Source organism: Varroa jacobsoni, unplaced genomic scaffold, assembly GCF_002532875.2.
Source record: "Varroa jacobsoni isolate VJ856 unplaced genomic scaffold, vjacob_1.0 contig01784, whole genome shotgun sequence".
Lineage (NCBI taxonomy): Eukaryota > Metazoa > Arthropoda > Arachnida > Mesostigmata > Varroidae > Varroa > Varroa jacobsoni.
In genome coordinates this window covers 49999-72682 of record NW_019214692.1, presented here as the reverse complement: position 1 = coordinate 72682, position 22684 = coordinate 49999, and the positions used below count along the sequence as shown (strand labels likewise).

The window sequence follows — 22684 nt, the reverse complement described above, 5'->3', positions numbered from 1 at the left end:
AAATATATATATATATATATATATATAAACAGCTTCCTTGCTGGCTATCTCTCTTTATCAGTCGAACTCCATACGCACCATGGTGTGCAAATGTCTCCATACGAAAGCCGATAATTTTTAATGACCTACTGTGCTCTATGGCAGTATGAAGTTACTTCCAAAGAACTGGTAGTTAGTTACTGACTGTGTTGACCTAATTGCACGTGGAAAATGTATGACCGTTATGAAGCAATTGTTCCGAGCGCTTCAATGATCTCCTACTTGACACTCATTACTATCGCTAACAGCTAGTAGAACTTTTCAATGGCCTCCTTCGATGTTATATATGATCTAAAAAGATGCTTATGGCGGATTTACTGGAGCATTAAGGAAGGGCTTGTACAGGTGGGCAGAAGGGCAGTATATTTGCTTAGCGCTAATGCAGACAAAGGCGGGTCTTGTATAGAGGATACGGCAATGCGATGAGCTCGAAATTGAAACCTAACAATATCTTTGTTGCATGCGTTAGTAATGAATTGAAAAAATCAAACATTATTTAAAGGCAGCGCAAGGCGCGGCTGCAGCCTCATGTCTCTATGGAAATAGGCTGTAACTTTCTGTCATTTCACTATTGAATGGATTAAGCATTGTGTGTTTATTTTTTCAAATCGTTTTTTTCTATACTATTCCATATTTTGTCTTTTATTTTTAAGAAAAATCGCCAAAAATACGCTAGCTCTTTCGTTGACGTAATCCGTTAGTTCGATCATTGTGTGTCATCCACGTTGCCGACGGTAACCTGGCTGAGTTTAGAGAACTGTGCGATTAAAGATCTAAACGCCATTAAAAGCATTTTTTTTTAATATTTTTTCTTTAGATCCGGAAAAATCGGCTTTTTTTTGTTCGATCTACTTGTCTCCAAATCTTTCCCCCCACATATTTTTCGCTAAACTACTGGCTTGCCAGCTGATACTCACGGCCACGATGAATTCATTGGCTCGTCTGAAGCTTATAGCTTTCTATTTGGTCGACAAAAACGTCCCGTGACATTTTAATCCCTTTCCTCGAAAAAGTTCAATTTACGCTTTGTTTTTCTTAAACAACAGTGAATAGGCCACCTTCTCTCTACTTATAAAATGTCATTGTCGATTGCTGATGTCGTTGTTGCCTGTTGTTGCGATGTTGTTGTTGATCTCATTGGTTCCAGTGCTGCGCTGCGTTCGCCTTCATCGTCCCTTTATCCTCCAGGAGATCGGAACTCATTGAGCCTTGAACCTGGGTAAGCTGAAAAGTTGAAAGAGAAAGAGAGAGAATCATGGCGTCTGTTGAAAGACCCCAGAAAGAAAAGGGGGCGGACAAATAAAACACACTAAACTCAAGGAGAAGTTAGGTGAGATAATCTGACTTTGAAGCCGAATGTATACCCATGTCGATTCGTGCTGCGAGGAGGGTCGCCAGCCATCTGAAGCAATACGTAACAGTACTAACCCTGAAAATTAAGTCTAAAATAAGATAAATACGAACTCGTCAATCGGACAACGCTTCATAGCAATACTAATGTGAAAAGCTCGTCACAGGACGTCTCTTCCGGGAGTGGTCTGTGGAAGGCTGCTGGCCGATTCTGCAAAATTATTCATTGTCTCTTGCTGCTACGAACAGGCCTATCTAAAGACTACAATCGATCGTATTAAGGTAACAGCGTGAAGGTCATAATACGTGCTACACGCATAGCTTCAAATGCCTTTGAGCTTTTGACAGAGTAAGAAGATCGTACTTCACAAGTTTACGGCGAATGATAAACATTCGTCATTTGTGGAAAAGTGTAATTTCCTTTCTAAAAAGCAACGACGTTAGAAGAGAATGAAATCTTATAGATTGGCTTTTCATGGCGCTGTTTCCGGGACGATGCATTGATACGCAGCGCTGTTTGTTGGTAGTGATGTTTATAATTTCTTAACCACGCGATATGCCGAGACCGATGGCTGAAAAACAGCTTGCGCACACTCTTATATATGTATGGGTAAAGTAATCACGGTCTGAGGCACCCGAACCGGTCCCTCGACTAAAGGGACTTCCGCTATAAATGTTACCGACTTCTCTAGATGATCCTGTTAGGCTTGACATGGTTATCTGGACCTAGTGCTTCTTGCTGTGGCCCACATGAACGAAGATGTTGTAATGGACAAACGGAATGAAGTGTCTAAGTATTATCATAAAACTACTAGCTGGATCCTTCGAGCGGTTTCGACAAGCTCCTTTCAACTCGGACATAAAACAAAAATTAGTAGCAATATAATTATGCGAGCGTAAATTATTCGTTCCGTGTTTATTCAAATGATCGCATTACCCACATATTGTACCTACCTTGTATGCCCATAATTTTGTCAAAAATACCCAAATATTCCTTATCTAAATAACTCTCGACGATTTAATTTTCCTCGGTCTCGAATACCGATGTTGAAATTTTGGCGTTATTGTGAATTTCTCAAAGAATTTTTACCAATAGGAATAATAATACGTTATTCAGTTTGAGTGGAGTCTAAGCGAGGTTCGTCCTAACTTCAACCCGCTGCCACTTTTAGGCCAGTCGTTATTATCAGATGTACCACGGATCCTATTCAAGTTCGAAGTGACACATAGATCAATTTTGCTTCTTCTTACAAATTCAGATTCCGGTTTCCCTGTAAATACGATACGATGATAAACAGAGAAGCAACTCGATCGAACCGAAGTAGCTCTGCAAAATTTACTACTCAGTTAGTTAAAAGTAAGGGACGTATGTGTCACTTAGATCGATCAGGCGCCGTGGCTCTGTCTGTACCACTTTTGTGTGTGAATCTAAATCGAGACAGAGTATCAATATTGTAGAGATGGACGCATGTGTAATTGGACAAACATGTTATTATGAAATTGTCTTTAAATCAGCTGGCCTAAGTGGACGTTTTTCAATGTCGTGTATTCGGCTTAGCGCGGCTCTACTGTTTAAATGATGACAACACGCAATTCGAACAACATGACGTTTACTGTTGCTATTACAGACTGGCGGGTTTTGAGGATTGACGGGTTCGACACCTTAACAGATCAGGCTGGAATGAACAGTCTTTGAGGGTTCCGCTTGTTGTTGTGAATATAGTGCGGCACTGTTTTGACTATTTGATCTATTACCAGTAATAAGTTTTTGTTATTATTAGGCCGCTCATTTCTGGTTAGAATAACTCACGAGCTATGGTAGCTGAGTCGTCGCTATGGGCGTTCATGAAACATGATGAAATCTTACGCCTGACGGCATCGACATTCAAATTGCCCGCTAAAAATCATCTCAGTGTGGCACTAACAGACGACGGTTGTTAGTCTCAGATTTGGATTTTTTTAGGACTAAAGAAATAGAGAATTGAACCACAAAGCAGCTTGCACGTATAGTTCGGCGCCATAGTTTTCCAGTTATGCTTCGATAGTGGTTTATTGAAGCGTATTTACTCACCCATCGGCAAACTATCAGCAACCATTGTACAGGGCTTCCTTGAGAGGATCACAACTGATTCTGATTAATTTTTGGCGCAATAACGTTAATATACGTTAGTACAACATGTCCTCGCATTTGAGAGGAATTACATTACATTATCAAATTAACCCGAGCGCAACAGTATGCGAGGCCATTTAAGTGTGGGAGTTGTTGACATCTGACTTTTTGTCAGCTCCAATTAACCTCGCTATAAACGTCAGCGCGTCTCGTCAGCCATGACTAGTTGAATTTCTGCACGTTATCTCAGGCTACTAATAGCACGTTTTACCTACCATTGTTATTGATATTAATCTAATGGATTTTCGATAGACATGCACAAATAACTGGTTCGTCCTAGCCAAATTACGTAAATGTAAACATCTACAGGTACTGGGCAGTCACATCCGACCTAAGATGCCTACTAGAGGCCTTTGATAAATTCGCCCAGTTAATCTCTCTTGAAATCGATAGATCGTCTCGATTCTTAACGTATAGGTACATACGTTTCTTTTCGGATAAGTCAGCCCGCCATTTCAGACATAAATGTATTTAAATTTTTTACCAGCTCTATAATAATAAGTGACAGTTTATTTAAGTAGCCATTGTTAAAAGTCGCTGGGAACTTCTTTCGAATTCAATAGAAACGACTTTTATAGGTATAAGGTGGTCATGCTGCCATTTAGGTAAAAGCTATGCCAGGTAATAGGCTGATGAGCTTGAACCGCGTGTTCTGTGGCATTACGTGGGCATAGACACACACGCACGGACAACGGAACAGTTATTCAGTCTCTACGTAAGACCTCTAAAATCTTGCCATGGAAGTGTAATAATTAATAAGGCACAATGCTAATAAAAATCCTACCTCGTTACGTAAGCGGCTGTGCGTTGCGTCGTGGGGTGTTTTTTCTCGTTACGATGATATATGCGAACGGTACACGTATTGTTTACCTATAGGAGTCACATTATTCATTTCTATCCGGACGATCGACTATTCACTTCTAACATTTATGTAACGTCCGCAGGAGCTGCGATGAAACGGAGTCCCCATCGTCAATCCCGGAGAATATACCAGAGACACGGAGAGACCGGCTGCGCTCTGAAGGGGCACTCAGCTTCGGCCACGGTGCCGATGAAAAGCCGATAAAACGAGACTCCCTGACCCCTGATGGACACGAAGTTCGATCAGATGGACGAACGGATCGACTACGACTCGAACGCCGTTCCGAGAGTCAACGCTCAGATGTCCTTTGTGCTTACTGCGGCCGGCGAAGCAGTTTCAGCCAAACAATTCACGAAGAGCCATTTTTAAAACAGGTACGTACAAAACATACAAATATAAAAAAAAGTCATTTCTGGTTGTATCGAATAATCTCGAAAATGAACTATCAAATTAGAAAAACTCTATGAACATTTAGTGAAAGTGGGTTACCGTTAGCACCGGCCAGCGATGACCATCACACTACTAATGGTATAAGGTGATGACTATCGACAGAGTCGCTGACCATGAATGGGTTTGCTTGTTTTAACTTTCCTGATAAATTGTTATGAATAATGTAAATAACACTAGTAACAAGTTTCATCAGATACGTAATAATAAGGTAGTCCTAGTATAAACCACGGGTCTGATACAGCCTAACTAATTCTGATTATATCCGTTAAATATTTTTTTACGTCTTATAGGACAAGCCTCCTGAAATTTTTTCGCCTTCACCAGGCGTGTTCCACATCAACGGACAGGTGTTTGATACGCAAATGATCCGAACCGATGCGCTGCTAGCCACTCTAGGCGATTGGGATTTCCCCATTTTTGATCTCAACGATCGAGACCCGACTACTATACTAAGCAAGGTAAGTGCACTAAAACGACAACAATCGTAAGAGACTAGGGGACGTTGAAACGTATTGTGTTTATCTACATATAAAGACGTTTTCCCTGCCCAGTGTCGTTGGGTATTATTATTATAGCAGCATGTGAGACTGTGAACAATGCTCAACGACACTGGGCAGGGAAAACATCTTTATATGTAGATAAACACAATGTGTTTCAACGTCCCGAAGTCTCTTATGATTGTACGCCTATAAACATTTGTGAAGGAACGATTTTCCGGAATGGCCGATAATCTGCAGCAGGAACGGCGCTGTTCTGTTAAAAATCTATATCTAGCTCTCGTATACGCCTTCTACATAAAGCAATTTAGGTTACCACTTGCGTAATCAGTGACTTACGTATTTACGAAGTTTGGCGCGCTGTTGCTAGCCGTAAAAATTAACATCGACGCCTTGGATATGAGAGGCGGCAACTTCAAAGCATGTCAAAAACGCAAAAATTAATTAGCATTTTTCTGGTTCTTCAGAAAGGGCGTACATATATTGATTTTTTTAACAAGTGTATAGTCAATGTTTGTGCATATATTTCAAAATAGAATCTCCAGGATTGTCGCGTATTATTTATTAGAAGTAAAGAACCAGATTTTATTAAATCCAGCAATTGATTTTAGTTTAATAATATAATCGTATTATAATGTGGTTGTTCGATTTGGCTTAAACGATCGGAATTGATTTATTTTTTATTATCAATTATTTTTGTGATACTATGTAAGTTTATGCAATGAACTAAATATGCCAGAAGCGTCAGTATGCAAATATACAAACAGTAGGATCGTTGCTAAAGCAACAAGTTCTGCATCGTTGTAGTTCTATTCTAAATTAAGTTATAGTTTAAATTATAGATAGTTCCATGTTGTTTTAGGCGTCAATGCAAATGATTTTGAATTAGGCCGATTTTGCATCTTGTTTTCGTTAATTAATTAAGCATCTCGGCTAAACAAACTTCCCACTGGGTGAGCCTTTAGCAAGTGGCTTAGCCGCCGAAATTTCTAGGCATAAATAGGGTTTTAGAGTGGAAAGAGAAAATGGCCAAATCTGCCATCTGAGATACTGTTGAAGGTGGCACCTTCTCAGAGAGAACTATATCTCAAAGGCCACAGGAAAGCGTCTTCCCAATCATTTCCTAACGGCTGCTAATTGAGATATCACCTAAAAATAACAACCTAAGTCTTTGAGCTTGAAGAGCAGAAAAATGACAGAAGAAACAGCAAAGAATGGAGTTGGTTTAGTGCGTCATCAGCTAATGCTAGACAATAGCCGAGATCCTCTCCGCGATCTTCATAAGCCCAAATGAAGGGCAGTCCATATGCAAGCATATATACATATATATACCATATAACAGCTACTTTCCCAAAAGATAGTTTGAAACCCCATCTTCAATAATCCGACCCAAAATAGATTCGGACGAAAATAGGTTTATCAATTATATACAGTAATCTATACGAAGTCAGCGACAGCCTAATATTATACAAAGATTTTAAAAATCAAAGATATCTGCACGTGTCAAAACAGTAGACATGCTGTGTTTTCGCTTAAAGACATTTGATTTAGGCGGTGGTTTATGTCGCCTTGCGTAGACGAAGCTGTGAACAAATATTGGCTAACTTAGCGGTTGCACCTATTTGCTTGTCTGGGGAGCTTAATAGATAACGATTATCAGGAACAAGGACCGCAGCGCAGCCCTTCCACTAGACTGCCGTTAGAGGTTGAGACGGGTCCAAGCAGCTCTGGCCGCACCCTTTCGCCGTTCAGAAACTTTTCTTGAGCTGCCATTCTGTTACGCGTCGTGAAAACCATCGGATTCGCGCGCAATTTATCAAGAAAAACACAACCCGGCCAATTATCGCAGTACCGCTTATCATTTTAAACGTGATTAAAAAAACGTGTCCCATGGGTAACGTTTAAAAGCAAAATGTCACGGAGGCGGTGCCGTGTGGACGGCGGTCCATGGTCGGCCCATTACCTACAGTTGGTTATTGCCTAATCTGGGAATTGGATATATTCAACTATGCGATGCAAAACCCTTATGCACGGGAGATGGCCAGAGAGACTGCGAATGTGGGAAGGGAGAAGCAAAAGTTTGTCCCCATCTAAATGAAGTTCAACATAAGGAGATACTAAAGGCGTACACTCTAGATAGCCTGTATGTTACCCTTCGTAACGTACAGGCTATGTAGATTATTCCTAAAGGTCCACAAACTGTTTACATGAGTTATTTTAACAGAGTAAAATATAGTATATATGCATCAGAGTCCACTGTAAGATGGTATTGAAAATGCCACGTTCCTTCAAAAAAAGTTTTTTTTTCTTTTTCAGAAGACTGATTCTCTAGAGGTACCCTGTAGTACCTAACTAATAATCGTAACTGTTAATGTAAGTTTCATACGATTGGTGCTAGAGATAATCGTCAATTATAAAGCGGCAAAGTAATGGAACAGCTATATTTAAGCTCACAAGAAGAACATTTTGGCGGATCTTTGACGCTTACAGTTACCATTTACTTGATTACTCAAAAGTGTCGAGTCTACCGTTTCGAATAGCAAACTATTCCAGGACAAAGATCGACTCTGACCATCAGCTTATCGAAAGCGCTGTCTATTATAGATAACTGCCGGTCCTCGGAAGTTCTTTTTGTGAAAAAATGTAATCCGGTTTACGATTGAATTGGCTCTAATGCTACGCTGAAAATTGTCAATAGGTTTCATTTTGTGAGAGTCTCCTACTAAACCGTTTTTAAAACTGTCCATATGGGCATTTTTGAAATTGTCTTTGGACAAACAGCTGTCATCACATTACAATAGTCTACTTATGTTTTCACTTTAATCCGTATAAGCTATGCACTAATTCGTGAGCAAACAAATAACGGACGAGTCCAACCTTGTCCTGAAGGTCAAATCTGCCTGCAGATAGTTAGTTTCTTGTTAGTTGATATTATAACGTTACGTTGAAATCGAGAACCTGAAATGATTCTAAGCAAACCGATTGTTAGCTGTAGACACTGCAACGGTAGATATGCTTCGTGCCTACGGAGATTTTTACACTATTAATAGATACCAGCTTGGTCAAACTAAAAAACGGCAAGATGGAGCCAGTAGTCGCGTCGAAAAATCCCTCTAAACTCAGCATAATCATCAATCAATACAACGAGAAGAGGAGCAAAGTTCAGAGTCTTGCGTAACAGGATCGGTGGCGATTTGTCGTACGGTCGACAAAACATATCCAACAATTTCCGAAAATTTATACGGAAATATATGCCGGGAAAAAGGCACATAAAGAGCAAAAGATATTATATCGCAGGCTGCTGATATGATTATGACTAAATATATATATATATATATATATATATATACTTTAAAGTACTATGACGATACTTATAACGTACTTTAAATATTATGTATAAAGTGAAAAAGATTAGAACAAATTGTTATCAGAATTGGCCTAAACAGAGACGAATGTGCGCATTAGCTTCGCATTATGCACGTGGACTCTATTTGGGTACGAAGTACCTCACCACGTTGTGCATGAAGCCAATGAAGTGCTTTGAAAATTGTCGCTGAAGTGTTCACAGCGTTCAAGTACTCGTACACTATTATTGTTTATGTGGCCTAATCATTAGACCAGTCCGCCAACAGCATAATATCACGGTCACGGTTGCGCTTTATTTAGCGGGCCTAAAGATAGCACGTCTATCTACTCACATATTATATTTTCTATTTATTTATTATAAAAGTGGCATTTTTATAGTGTGGCCGCAAAATTTACAAAAAGAAAGAAATAATGGTCAAAAGCCACCTTTGTAGTCATTTAAGCCTCTTCTATTGTTATACTTAAATTTTGTATTATTTGCGTGGTTTACTTAAGACATCGATGCCCTTTCGATGTATGGCTTGCAAAAAAAGACGGATCGTGTTGGTTTCTTATCTGTCTCGTCTCGCCATTTTGTCGCTTTCAGATGTGCTATCGAATCTTCCATGACACAGGCCTCGTCGAGTCATTCAAGGTTCCCGAAAAAGAGTTTTTAGCATTTCTGCACGCACTCGAAAATGGCTACAGGGACAAGCCCTATCATAACCGGATGCATGCCGCCGACGTGCTGCATGGGGTAAGCGTCCTGCTACGAGAACCGAAACAGATAGTAATATATATATATATATATATATCGCTATTTGTTATAAAACATAATAAATTATAATATATAATAATATACTATATGTAATGTGTAGGACAGGAAAGGGCAAAAGTCTCTTGGCGGTTTGAAAAGAGCCATTTTACATATTTATATATCTATACATCTGCATATACAGGCGTTATATACAGATGAATACAAACTGTCAAAAGTCATACGCCACATTCTGTCTATTATTACGAAAATACGTCGAGCTGTCGCTCTTGCTTGTTTTATATACTTTATATAGAATTAAAAGAAAAACTCGGTTTTGTCCATTTTCATATTGTTATTCTGTGCAACTAAGATGATCATAACACAAAGCGAGAAAACTTCACTGTTCCGTTAATGCGACAACAATTGAGTTATCATATAAAGACGCGAATCATGAGTGTTAGATAGACGGTTCTCGCTCGAGACGTCCACTCAGATTATCCCCTGTCGTAAGAGTCCTTGATTTACTATCGCATACTGGTACGGCCTGCTCTAAGGCAGTTCAGTCGAAAAGCAATCGGCTCCATAAATGGCCGTTTCGTTAATATACAGCACAAACGTCCCGTATATTCGCACGTGAGGCAATCGAACACGACTTTAGTAGCCGAATATTCTAGACCTGTCCTATGACGATTGAATAGCCATAAAACCGGACATGTTTATATCGCATTACGCGGCTTACCGTCCTCCCTGCAACTTCAGCGACAACAACAATAAGAGCTAAATTTTGAATGTCTTATCTTGAATTCAGTAAAAATTCTGTATTCTGCACAGAGGGTGACGCCTGCCAGCTTTTCACCATTCGTTGTCCTTTTACGGCAATGTCGAGCAACGAATTAAATAGTGGGCAGAGGAGGGACTCTGCCACCTTTCTCTGTCAGAGTCTCGAGCTGAACTAGTGCCGTGCTTGTAAACGTAGCCTGTTTTTAATATTATTTTATTTAGAAACAAATAATGCAAAAATTCAGCTGCCAGTGCTGACATATGGACCGGCGTGCCCCTACGCCCAAAGATTAATAGCTGCTTGTGTATGGCTGCCGCGCCGTTTCATAGATCTATTAAACAAATTTCAATGAAACCACCGAGAGCCACCCCCGTTAGACTACCTGTAATGAGGCATGCTATACCTAAAGAGATGACTGTGATCACATAAAGAAAAATAGCTAAAAAAAAACCGAGAAAAGTCTGAATGTAGTTAAAACACGATGGTGCGGATTTAAACCCAGCATTCAAGCCGAGTTGACTACATTACTTACGTCCCGCCTCTTTTTTACATTGTTTCACTTAGAGGCTTCTGTGTTTTCTTTGTATAGCAAAAACAACAATAATAATACAAAGGTAACATGCATGATCTATAAGACAATAAGTAAATTTTATTAGATTACAGTCGGAATATATGATCGATCGGAATGTTATTTTTCCTTGTCGCACAGGTTTCTACTACAAAATAACGGTCTTGCATACACTCTTTATATAACCTAAAGTGAGCCGAAGGTAAAAATGGTTGGTACGGGCCATAATGATTCAGAGCGGGCATTTCCCTGCCATCGGCAATTTGTTTACAGTTGCCAATTGACTTTGGGAAAACATTATCAGATCGTCAGCGTTTTGTCGTCGATCTGTTCACTGGATACCGGATCCTTATTACCTGTTTAATTTGACAACTGGACGAAAAAGGCGTCAAAAAGAATACAAAATTAATTAATTAATTTCCTGCAATACACATCTAGTAATGCTGGCTAGTGTTAACTGTGTGAGAAAAAATTGTCAATTTCTTAACACACATTCTTGCCATTAGTACGATTATCATCGCCATTATCATTAAGTTAAGCTTAAGTTACATTCGGTTAAGAAACAATTCTTAATTTAAATTCTCGATTTAAGAAACGATTGGTCATTGCCGGCTAATGATGACTTGTGTAATCGATAATGTATATAAACAGGTGTACTATCTCACTTCTCAACCGATACCTGGCTTGGAGCAAATCCCCGTGACTGATTCAACTCAACCAGAATTTGGACAAGATTCACCTATGCACCAGACATATTTTGGTAAAACAGAGTTTTATTGGTCGATATCATGTAGATGGAATATAGTTTTGTTGATAGCTTGATTTTTTTTAGCATCTTTCAACAGGAGTGGCCACACCGAAGCGGGTTTAGACCCTCTATAGGAAAATGTCGATTACGTTTACTGTTACCATGCGCACGTTTTATGTCAAACCGTGTTTATCCATGTTAAGAATTAGTTGTACGATCAAGTGTAGAAATTATATCAGTGATATCTTAGGCACCTTCAAATATATTTGTTTAATTTCTCGTTCGTTATTGTTGTTTTTGCCATCGCCACCGTCGTGGTCGCAGCACAAAGCTATTCATGTGATGCAAACCTGCCATACGGCATCATGGGTATTAATTTCCCTGCCCTGGAACTAATGGCGCTCTATTTAGCCGCTGTCATTCACGACTTCGATCACCCGGGACGGACGAACGCCTTTCTGGTCACGACCCACGCACCGCAGGCCATTCTGTATAATGACAGGTTAGTCTTATAGCTTTACACGTATAATATGTGTGAAGTACCGGATTAATTAGTCAGAGTGATACTGTATTGAATGTGGAGGGAACTACGCTGTACTAAGAAACGAATGAAAAACATCTTTATACGTTAACGTATATCAACGCTTGCACAGTGGCGTAAGGATTTCCGCGAACGTTTTCACCTAAGTCGTGCTTATATAGTGATATTCTATAGATCTAACTTACCTAATATAAATGCATTGTTTTTGTACACTAAATTCGATGGAAATATAGTATAGGTTTCAATGTTATTATATTTGGAGCCTTGTTGTTTATTCATAGCACTAATGCATATTCGTAGCACCCGAAGCACGATAATTTCGTTCCTAACAAGTAATTACATCTAAAAGCAGTTTCTACTAACTGTCCTTTACAAACGATATCTAAATAAATGAGTTAGCTTGCCAGCTATCGGAAAGCTATACCTACAACTACCCAAATCATGCATTCATTGAACAGATATCTACCCACACTGGAACCTTAAACTTTTTTCATTTTGAGAAAGCTCGTCAACGCCGTAATGATTGAAGCGTACGCACTTGGACAAGACATACAGCCTGGTCTCATATATTCATTTACTCGAAAATTAATCACACTCTAATTGTGTCGGTGCACATTGGCTCATACTGAATTTTCCTAAAAAAAATGAACAAAGATCATTTAAAAGTCATCGACAAACTGGATGAGGCGCGTTTGAGTCTCTCGGGACTCATCTAATGTAAATATAAAGGCTGAGCCGGTACGTCGTTTGTTATGATAAAGATCGCCTTATAGACGTCTTTTAGAAAACCTGTTGCGTGTTTCGTCTACGAGACCAGTTTCTCGTGATGCCTTATACACAGGAGCCCTTATTCGCGACTCAGAGGTTCTAGCATTGCTTGACGTCCTTCGTTAACGCCTTTGGAATCAAAGCTGTTTGTCTTTGCAATAGATTTATAAAAAGTGTACCTCTCAATTACATTGCTAAGACTCAATCGTGGGAAATTTTCCAGAGGACCAGAGGACAGCGTTTGCTCTGATGTCTGCAAGCCCAAACGAAGAGCAGGACGTAGCCGATATTAGGCTAGTGTCCTCCACGCGCTGGTATATTTAACAACAGTTGTGATCTATTCTTATTGATTTAAATTCGGTCGACAAATCGACATTTCGTTTACTTTTTTTCTCACTCATAGGTCAGTGTTGGAAAACCACCATGCGGCGGCAGCTTGGTCTCTCCTGCTGAGTAGACCTGAATTCGACTTCCTGCGCAACCTTGACAAGGCCGAATTTAAAAGATTGCGCTATCTCGTCATCGAGTGTGTTCTCGCTACTGACCTTAAACGACATTTCGAGATACTCGCTGAGTTCACTGCCAAGGTGAGTGCCAATCAAAGAAACAGTTGTGTACTAAATGAGAGGATTAACATACTGTACACGTATCAAATCGGCCTTGTTTTCTCGTTATATAAATATTTCCCGTGTACAATTTTTTTTAGAGCTTTTCACTTTAGGGCAGTTGCCCAGTGGTCCTAAAGCAACATATCCGAGAGGTACCTACAGTACTACAGAATGCAACTAGATGTCCGCTAGAGACAATCAGGCTTCCGGACTAATCAGGAATAGGTCTAGCACATACATTGGTAGCACAGTGAATGTATATATTCTTCTGTCATACCGATGAAATGAGCAGAACCTGGATATGACAACAGATAAAGACGGTTAAAAGATATTGTATGAGTAAATACATCCCCGTCACTAATCACGAATCATGAAGATACTCAAGCAGAACTTCGCTGAATGCTCTTCTCAGGCAGACAGTTGTTTGGGCTTGTCTCAAAATCTCATTATTGAACTCGATAGTAACGAGTACAACAACAACAACTAGAAACAACTGGCGATTTTTCTAGTTGCCTTCTTTATCAAAGCTCCCTATTGGATTACAAAAATAGGCCGATGTCCTAATAATAAACGCAAACGGCATCATGTATATAGGGACATTTTTTTATAGCAATTGCATTGTCGACAAAGCGAATCAGTACATACGTACTACTCAACCCATCGAAAAGAAAACAGTGATCGGCATAATTCGCAATTTAGCAGATTTAATTAAATGCCGCCTTGATCTGCGTCTGTATACAGATCTGAATTAGAAGTAGACTTTCGGTTCACGTGTGTAGCATGCCTGCACTAATTCGACTGTGCTTAACTCACTGATAATTCTGAGCACTGGGATCTTTTCTCTGTCTCTGTCTATGCGGTAAGGACGCGACCCTGGCAACAGGACCAATTTAACTTATATACTCCGTATAATGTAACTGAACTAACTGGACCTACAACATATTAACGAGTAGAGTGCATTTCAAAGCCGTGTTAGATATCGCCTTTATTTCAAGCTTATCGTTGATTCATATGGAGACCTTAGTAACTAGGACCAAATTTAGATCCGTTCCTCGACGATTTCTCGTGTAAGGCGAGCCGGGTAGAACTTTGAACAACACAAACAGCGTTCATCCAAATGCAAGCCACGACTATTTATTTCTATCCACCTATAATGTCCCCTGCCTTAATTAACAGATGAACATGGCGGACAGTGCGGGGCTCGATTGGACAAACGAGGCCGATCGCCTGTTAGTTTCCGAAATGGCCATAAAACTATCGGATATTAACGGACCGTGCAAACGGCGGGACATTCACGTCCAATGGACGCGCCGGATAGAACAAGAGTTCTACGAGCAAGGTACTAGAAATATGCGATGATGACAATAAGAATGGTACGATAAAAGATAAATAAAGAAAAACTCAAAAGGAAACCTATTAAGTGGATGACTTCTTTCTGTTTGGATGTTCAGATGATCTAGGAGTATACTCGAAGTAAAGACGTTGATGTATTTATATTACTTTTGTTTCTATTCTATCGATATACTTACTCGAGCCATGTGAAAGCAACTATGATTGATTAATTTAACGATGTATACTCAAAACGAGTACAACCTACGTAAATATCCCCTGACAACTGCGTCATAGGTGATGAAGAACAACGTCTAGGACTTCCGGTGTCGCCGTTCATGGATAGATCCCGACCGCAGCTGGCCAAATTACAAGAATCGTTCATCAAACACCTGGTAGCTCCCCTCTGCAATGCTTACGGCCAAGCTGGACTGTTGCCCGGTGAGTGGGTGAGCGTTGACGGTGATCACTCTGCCAGCCTGCGGCCGCCTTCTCGTCACGGCACTAATGGAAACCCAGGTAGAGAAAAAAATATACACGATAAACAGCAGTCGACACTATCGTTACCGAGAACACTTACGTGAAGTTTTAATCAGACGAGGCAAGCTGTTTCCTAGCAATTTGTCAGGTTTTATTGTTTCAGGCGCTGCTAAGTCGAAAAGTTTTGCTCAATACAAGGTTTCATTTCGCGTTTAAAGATAGCGATTCAGCACAGCTAGAGCGGTCAAAACCATACGTCTATTTGCGAATTATTATTATTTGACTGCGGTTATATCACAGATGACGAAGCATCCTCCAGTGATACGAATCTAGATGACGACGAAGCAAAGGAAGACGAAGAGGCTGGCGATACCGGCAAACCAAATTCCCAACGTTCAAATCAAGTTGTCTGTTTACAAACCAAGCATCTACAGGTAGGTCGTTGAGGTTTTCCATAAAGAGTTTGTTTTGCGTTTCTGTCAGATAGTAAATGTTTGCAAACGTCAATCTGCTCTATGCAAGCCACGATCTTGCCTCCCTTAACTTCATTGGTTTATCGTTAAAAAAAAAATAGTACATTCACGATTATACGAATTAACTACACCACTCCAAATACTTCCGTATAAATGCTTTTGCATTTGGACGTTCGCCGCTATTTCCATCTACTTTTATAGCACACAGCAGTGTCAAAACATGGTACCATTATAAATTCTATTTTATTTCATAGGACAATTACGCATATTGGATCAAGGTTCTAGAGAAGGAACACGAGTCGAGTGCCAGCCTCAAAGAAGGCGACGGCGAGGAGGCCGACGCCGAAGACTGCTGATTATCAATGCCCAGGATGATGACAACAGGTGCCGCCATGATTGTAGAGAAAAATTAAGAGGACAAAGAAGAGAAAGCAGATTTTTGTAGATGTACGACCAGGAACAACAGGATATTGTCAGACCTCACGCGCCCCTGCGGAACCTTCCTCGCTTGTCTTTAGAGAGCCATAGGGGACACCCAGAGTTGTAGGGTTGCCAAAACAAGCACATGTACACGCAAAATAACAAAGCAAGCTATTACGCCGACTGATAAGAGAGATGATCTATATATACGGGCTCGTGTCCATACAAACGTACAGATATATAGACACACAAACAATAGCAACACCTGAAGGAAACACGTCAAGTAAAGACCGATATAGGTAAACGACGCTAGCCAATGTGAGAGGGTAAGTTGCTCCAGAACGAAGATCTACTCTAAAAAAGTCGCCTAAAGCTAGCTCAGACGAAAATTTGCCATGCAAAATCGTTCTCGTTCCTACATTGGCGACATCAGTACAACTATCCTATCCATTGAATTGAATTGGAACATGTCCAGTGAACAATATCCACACAAGTGCGCTACAAAAATACCCACAGTAAGTCTGACCACAGTAAGAGTCTATTGCAAATTTTCGAAGGTCCGCTAGAGACCGCACTAAGGCTACTCCAACAGAGGCCTCAGGCTCAATCTGTGCCCCTAGGTCAAACATCTAAGACAGGTTTACTCCTGATTGTGAAGCCGAGATCATCACTGGCTTTGTGACGACTCATGAAGTCATTTCTAAGCTGGCGCAAATCAATTCAGAAAGGCTGCAAGAGGAGAAGTATACTGTACTATCTCACAATTGTTTTTTAGGCGTCGTTCTTGTAAGTACAAGAGTGCAGTGTGAATATCATGCAATTTGCAGATCTGTAATGCTCCGAAGGCTCTGGTTCACCACGCTTTTCCTGAAATATAAAATAACCCTGACTCTGATAAGCTTTTGTCTGGCCACGCCACTCTCGAAGTTCCATCTGATCGCTTTTTGATCAAGCAGGTTTTAAAAATGCAGCGAGCCATATTTGTTTGATGCCAGACCAATCACCTGGGGAACACGCTCTCCTTGACAGAAGACAGCTTTACATTAGTGTTATTGATTTATATATTGGATGAATGATTAGGTCGTCAAAAAGCCATATAAGCATAAGAGGAAATAACGAACAAGATTAAGATTGTGTTGACGTGTGACTGAAATAGTTTAGAAGAGCGTCATTGATTCGAATCAGCTTCAATTGGGGATGTGACACATACGAGTGGCTAAAACGGGTAGACATGGTATGACTTTTGAGATCTGTGTCAAACCAGCAAGTTACTTTGTCCATAACTAAGACCTTCAGTTGAGATCTGCCTATCGAATAATTTGAAAGAAAGCGATACGGCTTAACGAATTTGTCACCTAGGTAACACAACAGGGAAATTAAATAAGTATCTATATATGACATATTTTGGCCCGTCAAACTGCAGGGCAGAACTAAAAGCGCTCACTTCGGCTTCAAAACGTTAGGCCAATCAATGTATGATAGCAGCCAGATCATTGACCTTTCGAAAATCGATATGAAACCTGTGAGCTAGAATGGCTCCGAAACGACTGACATTGAGGAGAAGAGCCAGACCTGGGATGCGATATGAACCTCCACAAATGTTTATGTCTGTCAGTGTGACATAGGCATCAGTTAGCCTTCATATCAAGAAGCAGTATTGTCAACTATGTGTCGTTTACGATGCTTACCGAATCTCCGGGGTGGTTTCTGTCGGGTATCTAAGCCTAGGTAGTAGCATGTGTAGTTTGAACAATCGGCGTGCCACAGAGCGGAAATAAGAGTACGATGACAAGTATACACGGGATATTGTAGCGTACACAGTCCGGCTGGACTTGATTTTTAACTTAAGTTGTACGCCTCAGTATGCTTGTTGATCACACGATGTTAAGGACAAACATAGAGAAATAAAAGATAAACACAGCCATGAATGACCGAAACATCCACCTATTGTATCGGTGACGCATAATGGAATAATACTTCTCATATATATACATATATAATTTTATTAATATATAATTTTCTTATCTTTCCAATGTGGTCCCGTAGCAGACTCTGACTGTTGTTGAGAAATGGCGTCGCAAAAATAAAGAGAAAAACGTCGCTAAATAAAAACTTCACACCATTTGCAGGCGAAGAAATGTTGCATTGTGTACCGCCGCAAGCGCCATTGATCTTTAACCGTTGATTTAGTGGACGTTGTGGAACTTAATGAGTATATAAGAGAATACGGCGGTAAATAGGCAGCACTGAGACGAAAAACGGGCGCTGATAAATATAACACACACCTATTCATACAGTTAGTAAAAGAGAGGGAGAGAGAAGAGAGGCGAGAAAAGGTGCAATAAAAACAGGATCAGCAACCAAAAAAAGCCTGGACAACCAATATGACGCGCAACGTGAGCTGCGCATTTTTAGACAAAAATGCCACCACGATATGCCCCAAAGTGGGTGGCGTAAATTTCAAACCTAAAAAGCCTCATCGACGAATCTCGCTTAGCAGCCCATTGACGAAACATGACGAAAGGGTTTAAACAGGCTTATTCTGACATTTTGTCATGCTCAGTCATATGTGCAAACCGAAATCACGGTGGTCATAGGTCTTTCATGACCAAGTCGCGTTTCGAAATCGGTTCCAGAAACAGCCTGCTACGGCTGTGGCTACTGTATAAGAAGCTATTCCAACGGGTTACACGTTACTTGCAGTGCTCGGTCGTTAGTGAAGATTACTATAACAACGAGTGAATCATAAGCGGGCGACATTGCCATGGCGATATAATGAGCACAGAAACATCTCGTGACATCACTACATGCCTGCGTGATTTGCATCAGAATGCGTTCATGTGTGACGTAAAGGTATGAGTTAGGACTAAAGTAACAGTTCCTTGGCAAATTCAAACTTCAGGCTTATGGACAAGTCCTGCATATTGCTCTGAAAACGTCAACAGGCACCTTCTCTCTTTCTCTTTGAGGAGGGGAAGTTCACCTTCTGCATTGAATGAACGTTTGGGAGCAAATTTGAAAAAAGTAAGCGCTGGCCAAAAACCTCCTGAACAGGCCCACTCAACAGTGACCATAACAGCAGCAACGAGCGTCATCTTTTCCGACGATAATGATGTTCAAATGGAACTGTATAAACGGACAAATATATATATATATATATCTTGGGGGATGACAATTAATTAATATAAAGAGACGAAATAAAAAAGAAGCACTTAGCTACTGTAAGCAGTTGCTGATATCGTGCGTGTATCGTTACTTTATTGTCAAATGCATCGTTGCACTGGTCGGGAAAACGAGTAACAAAATAAAAATAATGATAAAAGTCAATATAGCATGATTATTATAAACACTATTGCTAATATTACGGGAATTATATATATATATATATATATATATAGCAACGACGCCGCATAAATACCACACACGTAGGCGCATAAATATAACTTGGCGTTACCAGACAATAAAAACAACAACAAACGGGAGTACGTATACAGGGTACGGCAGCTAAATAGCAGAACCTCGACGGGCTGTCGACATGCGTTTTCTCGCTGTCCTCGGTGCCAGAAGAAAGCCCGTTCTTTCTGGTATAAAAAAACTAGTTCGTAATGACGAAGCACAGTGCGTCTTTTTCGGAACTTGAACAAAGATTAGCTATTATCCCATCTCTACGCGCTTGGCAAATCCCCACAAAGATTAACAACTTCTTTTTTTGCCTGAAATCGACGGCTTATGTTATCGCTAGTTTTTCTGCGGTTTCTGAAAAATACGAAATATTTTCATGAGGCAAGCTAGAGGATTATTTGTAGGGTTGGGATCTAAAGGGTTAAAAAGTAATTTTCGGCGAAGTTAACCCTAACGGTATCGCTTATTGCAATTATTGAGAAAAAAACTATTTGCAAATTAGTCATATTGAAAAAAGTACTTAAATTAATTTGAAAATTACTAGTGAGTCGTTTAGGTTCTGAATTGAAACCACAATGTGATGGTTAGATGCAATAAGCATGGCTGTCAGGAATGACGCTTATAACACACGTGAAGAGTTTCGTCAAAGTATCTCTCATTATTCAGGTATAGCCTATGAAACAAAACATAAGGGAAGGTCTTAATTTGGGTGCCGCACCCTGAATTTATAGCTGATGTCTGTAGAGGAACATACGCGACGCATTAAACATATGATTATAAGAATAACAAACTATTAATAGTATTAAAAGATGGTTGCAATAGAAGCAGCATAATAACAAAAAGACTATGTAATGATAAGAAACTATATTTGATCGGTTATGTCTGCTGCACCTGTATTAGAAGGAGACAATTGTCAATGACGAGCTCATCACCAAGATCTTATGATCTGCCACGAGATTTGGCCAGAATCACACAAGGTTGAAAGATACCATTCACAAAAATCTATGTAAGTAAACTAACTTACCAAGAGGGGAACGCAGAGGTTAATCGGATCGTTCCGTGGAGCGTCAGTGAGCATATTGAAATCAATGTGATACTGTAAGAAAGTAAAGCAAGGCAACGGACTGTCGTTTTGTGTATTTCAACACAGACAAACTGCCGAAATATTCGGCTGTCTCAACAGAAAAAAAAAAAGGAAAATCGTCAGAAAACAGCTAAAGAAAAACTAGAACAGAGTGACATAAAACACTCTAAACGATATTAGGGACAGCGGAGCGTAGAATATGGGGGCCGGGGGGCAAAAAAATAGACAGATTTGTATCGAAAAATGCTATGTACGATTAAAACAACAATAATCTAACGACAATAACACCACAACTAACAAGGCTGAGATGGAGACGATATACGCGTAGATAACATGGTCATGGTTGGTCGAATTATAATATGCGCGGTGATGCCGTGTTTCATGCATAGGTTAAAGACATACGCAATACACATACGCATGTAGTACATACCCATACAGAGACCGATGAGAACAAGACGGAAGAGTTAGAGTGAAAGCTACTGAAAAAAGATGGAACATAGCAAGAACTTGCATTAAAGTGGTTGTAGCAGTTCTGCTGAGCATTTCGACATGTTTTTGCTGAGGCAGGCAACCGCAAAAAGGACAATGAACGAGACAACATAGCGGCAGCATATATAAGCACAAGAACTGCCAATTAAACAAATGGACTAGAAGTGTAGAGAGAGACAATGTCGGGATGAAATCGAAATGACGGAATTGCACATAAAAGGGTTAGAGGGAGAGAAAAGTACCAGTGGTATTCACGGTGAAACAGATAACCCAACCACAAGAAAACAACAGTGAGATAGATGGAGCGAAAGTTCAGCTATGTGCGGCCAGAACTGGGGACAAATCGTGTGATCACTATAACGATAACTTGAATAAAACATATAAAGAATAATATTCAGCTATAGCCATAACTGTAGCACCCTCCTCCCCCCCAAAAAAAAACAATAACAACACAGGACACAAAAGACACACACTCACAAACATATAATAAATTAACTATATATAAATATATATGACGATGATGACGAGGACATCAACAATATTAGTAACAGTAAATAATTTATGGTGGTTGGAGACATATGTAGGCTGCCGATAACCGTGTCGCGAAACAAGTGAGCGTAAAAATAAAGAATAATTGCAAGGAGCTGCTGATAATATTAAACGTTGAGGAGCAGGACAATGTCAGGTCAATGTTTATTAACATTGTACGGCGCCAACAACGTCACGTATCTAACCCGGGCTTGCGTGATCACTAAATCCTTGACTTGCTCTAAGTATACCATCAATTCGCCGACTGCGTAGCAGAGAGTCCGCCGGGCATGAGGAAAACTAGGCTTGAGGCTACATGCAGCGGCAGCATTGCAGAGAAGAAGCAGAACTCAGGAACGACCCGCCCATAAAAATGGTGGTAGTTGTTCAATTTGCGGCAACATGGGGCAAAGCCACAAATCAAATCAAACAGAACAGGAAGATAATGTGGGACAAAACAAACAATGATCGTAATGGTAACGATAAAGAAAATTACAACAGGGGAAAAATACATTTTTAGGTAAAAAAAATATAGGCTGGGGCAAAAGGTCAAGAAATCCGAAAAGAAATAAATAATAAACTGTTTTTGTCAACTGTGTTACGAATGGGTGTGGTTAATTAGGCAGATATAATAGGCCATAATAAGAGATTTACAACTTATAGTATATTCGCAACAGATTTGAATCGTTGTGCTCTTTGCGATAGATTCCTCAATGTCGACTGAATATGACTTTCCCGCATCTATTGTAGGTGATTGGAAAAATCGCACCTTATCAACAAGCACGGATGCTTAATTTTTAGGATGTCTGATGAGATTCGATTTCGTTCAAATGGAGTTTGGAAAGAAGGCAACTTTTAAAAAATAAGCATTGTATATAAGTCTTTACGCTGCAACTAACGCCTCTACCTGGAGAGACCCCAGCATTAAGCTTGCTACAAAGGTTTTAATTCTCTTCGAGTTTTTTTAGAGTCAACTGTTAAGCTATCAGAAACTT

At 40.0% G+C, this 22684-nt stretch overlaps 2 protein-coding genes across 2 annotated transcripts in view; one reads left to right on the top strand and one right to left on the bottom strand.

Moving 5' to 3' along the window:
• Positions 1 to 615: 615 nt before the first annotated feature.
• Positions 616 to 22684, bottom strand: part of LOC111272210 (discs overgrown casein kinase 1) — a 48095-nt gene continuing 26026 nt past the window's right edge. Inside the window, exon 3 of the mRNA XM_086973202.1 lies at positions 616 to 1263. Within this exon, the coding sequence (XP_086829328.1) occupies positions 1217 to 1263 (47 nt within the window). The 3' untranslated portion in view covers positions 616 to 1216. The remainder of the gene's footprint in view (positions 1264 to 22684) is intronic.
• LOC111272212 (cGMP-inhibited 3',5'-cyclic phosphodiesterase 3A) lies at positions 4504 to 22290 on the top strand (the record flags this gene model as incomplete). Its single annotated transcript, XM_022853524.1, is given in 10 exon segments — positions 4504 to 4795; positions 5162 to 5329; positions 9321 to 9470; positions 11471 to 11579; positions 11892 to 12069; positions 13280 to 13463; positions 14661 to 14823; positions 15111 to 15332; positions 15594 to 15727; positions 16021 to 22290. Coding segments are annotated over 10 exon segments (1702 nt in total), but the record flags the coding sequence as incomplete, so codon positions are not given.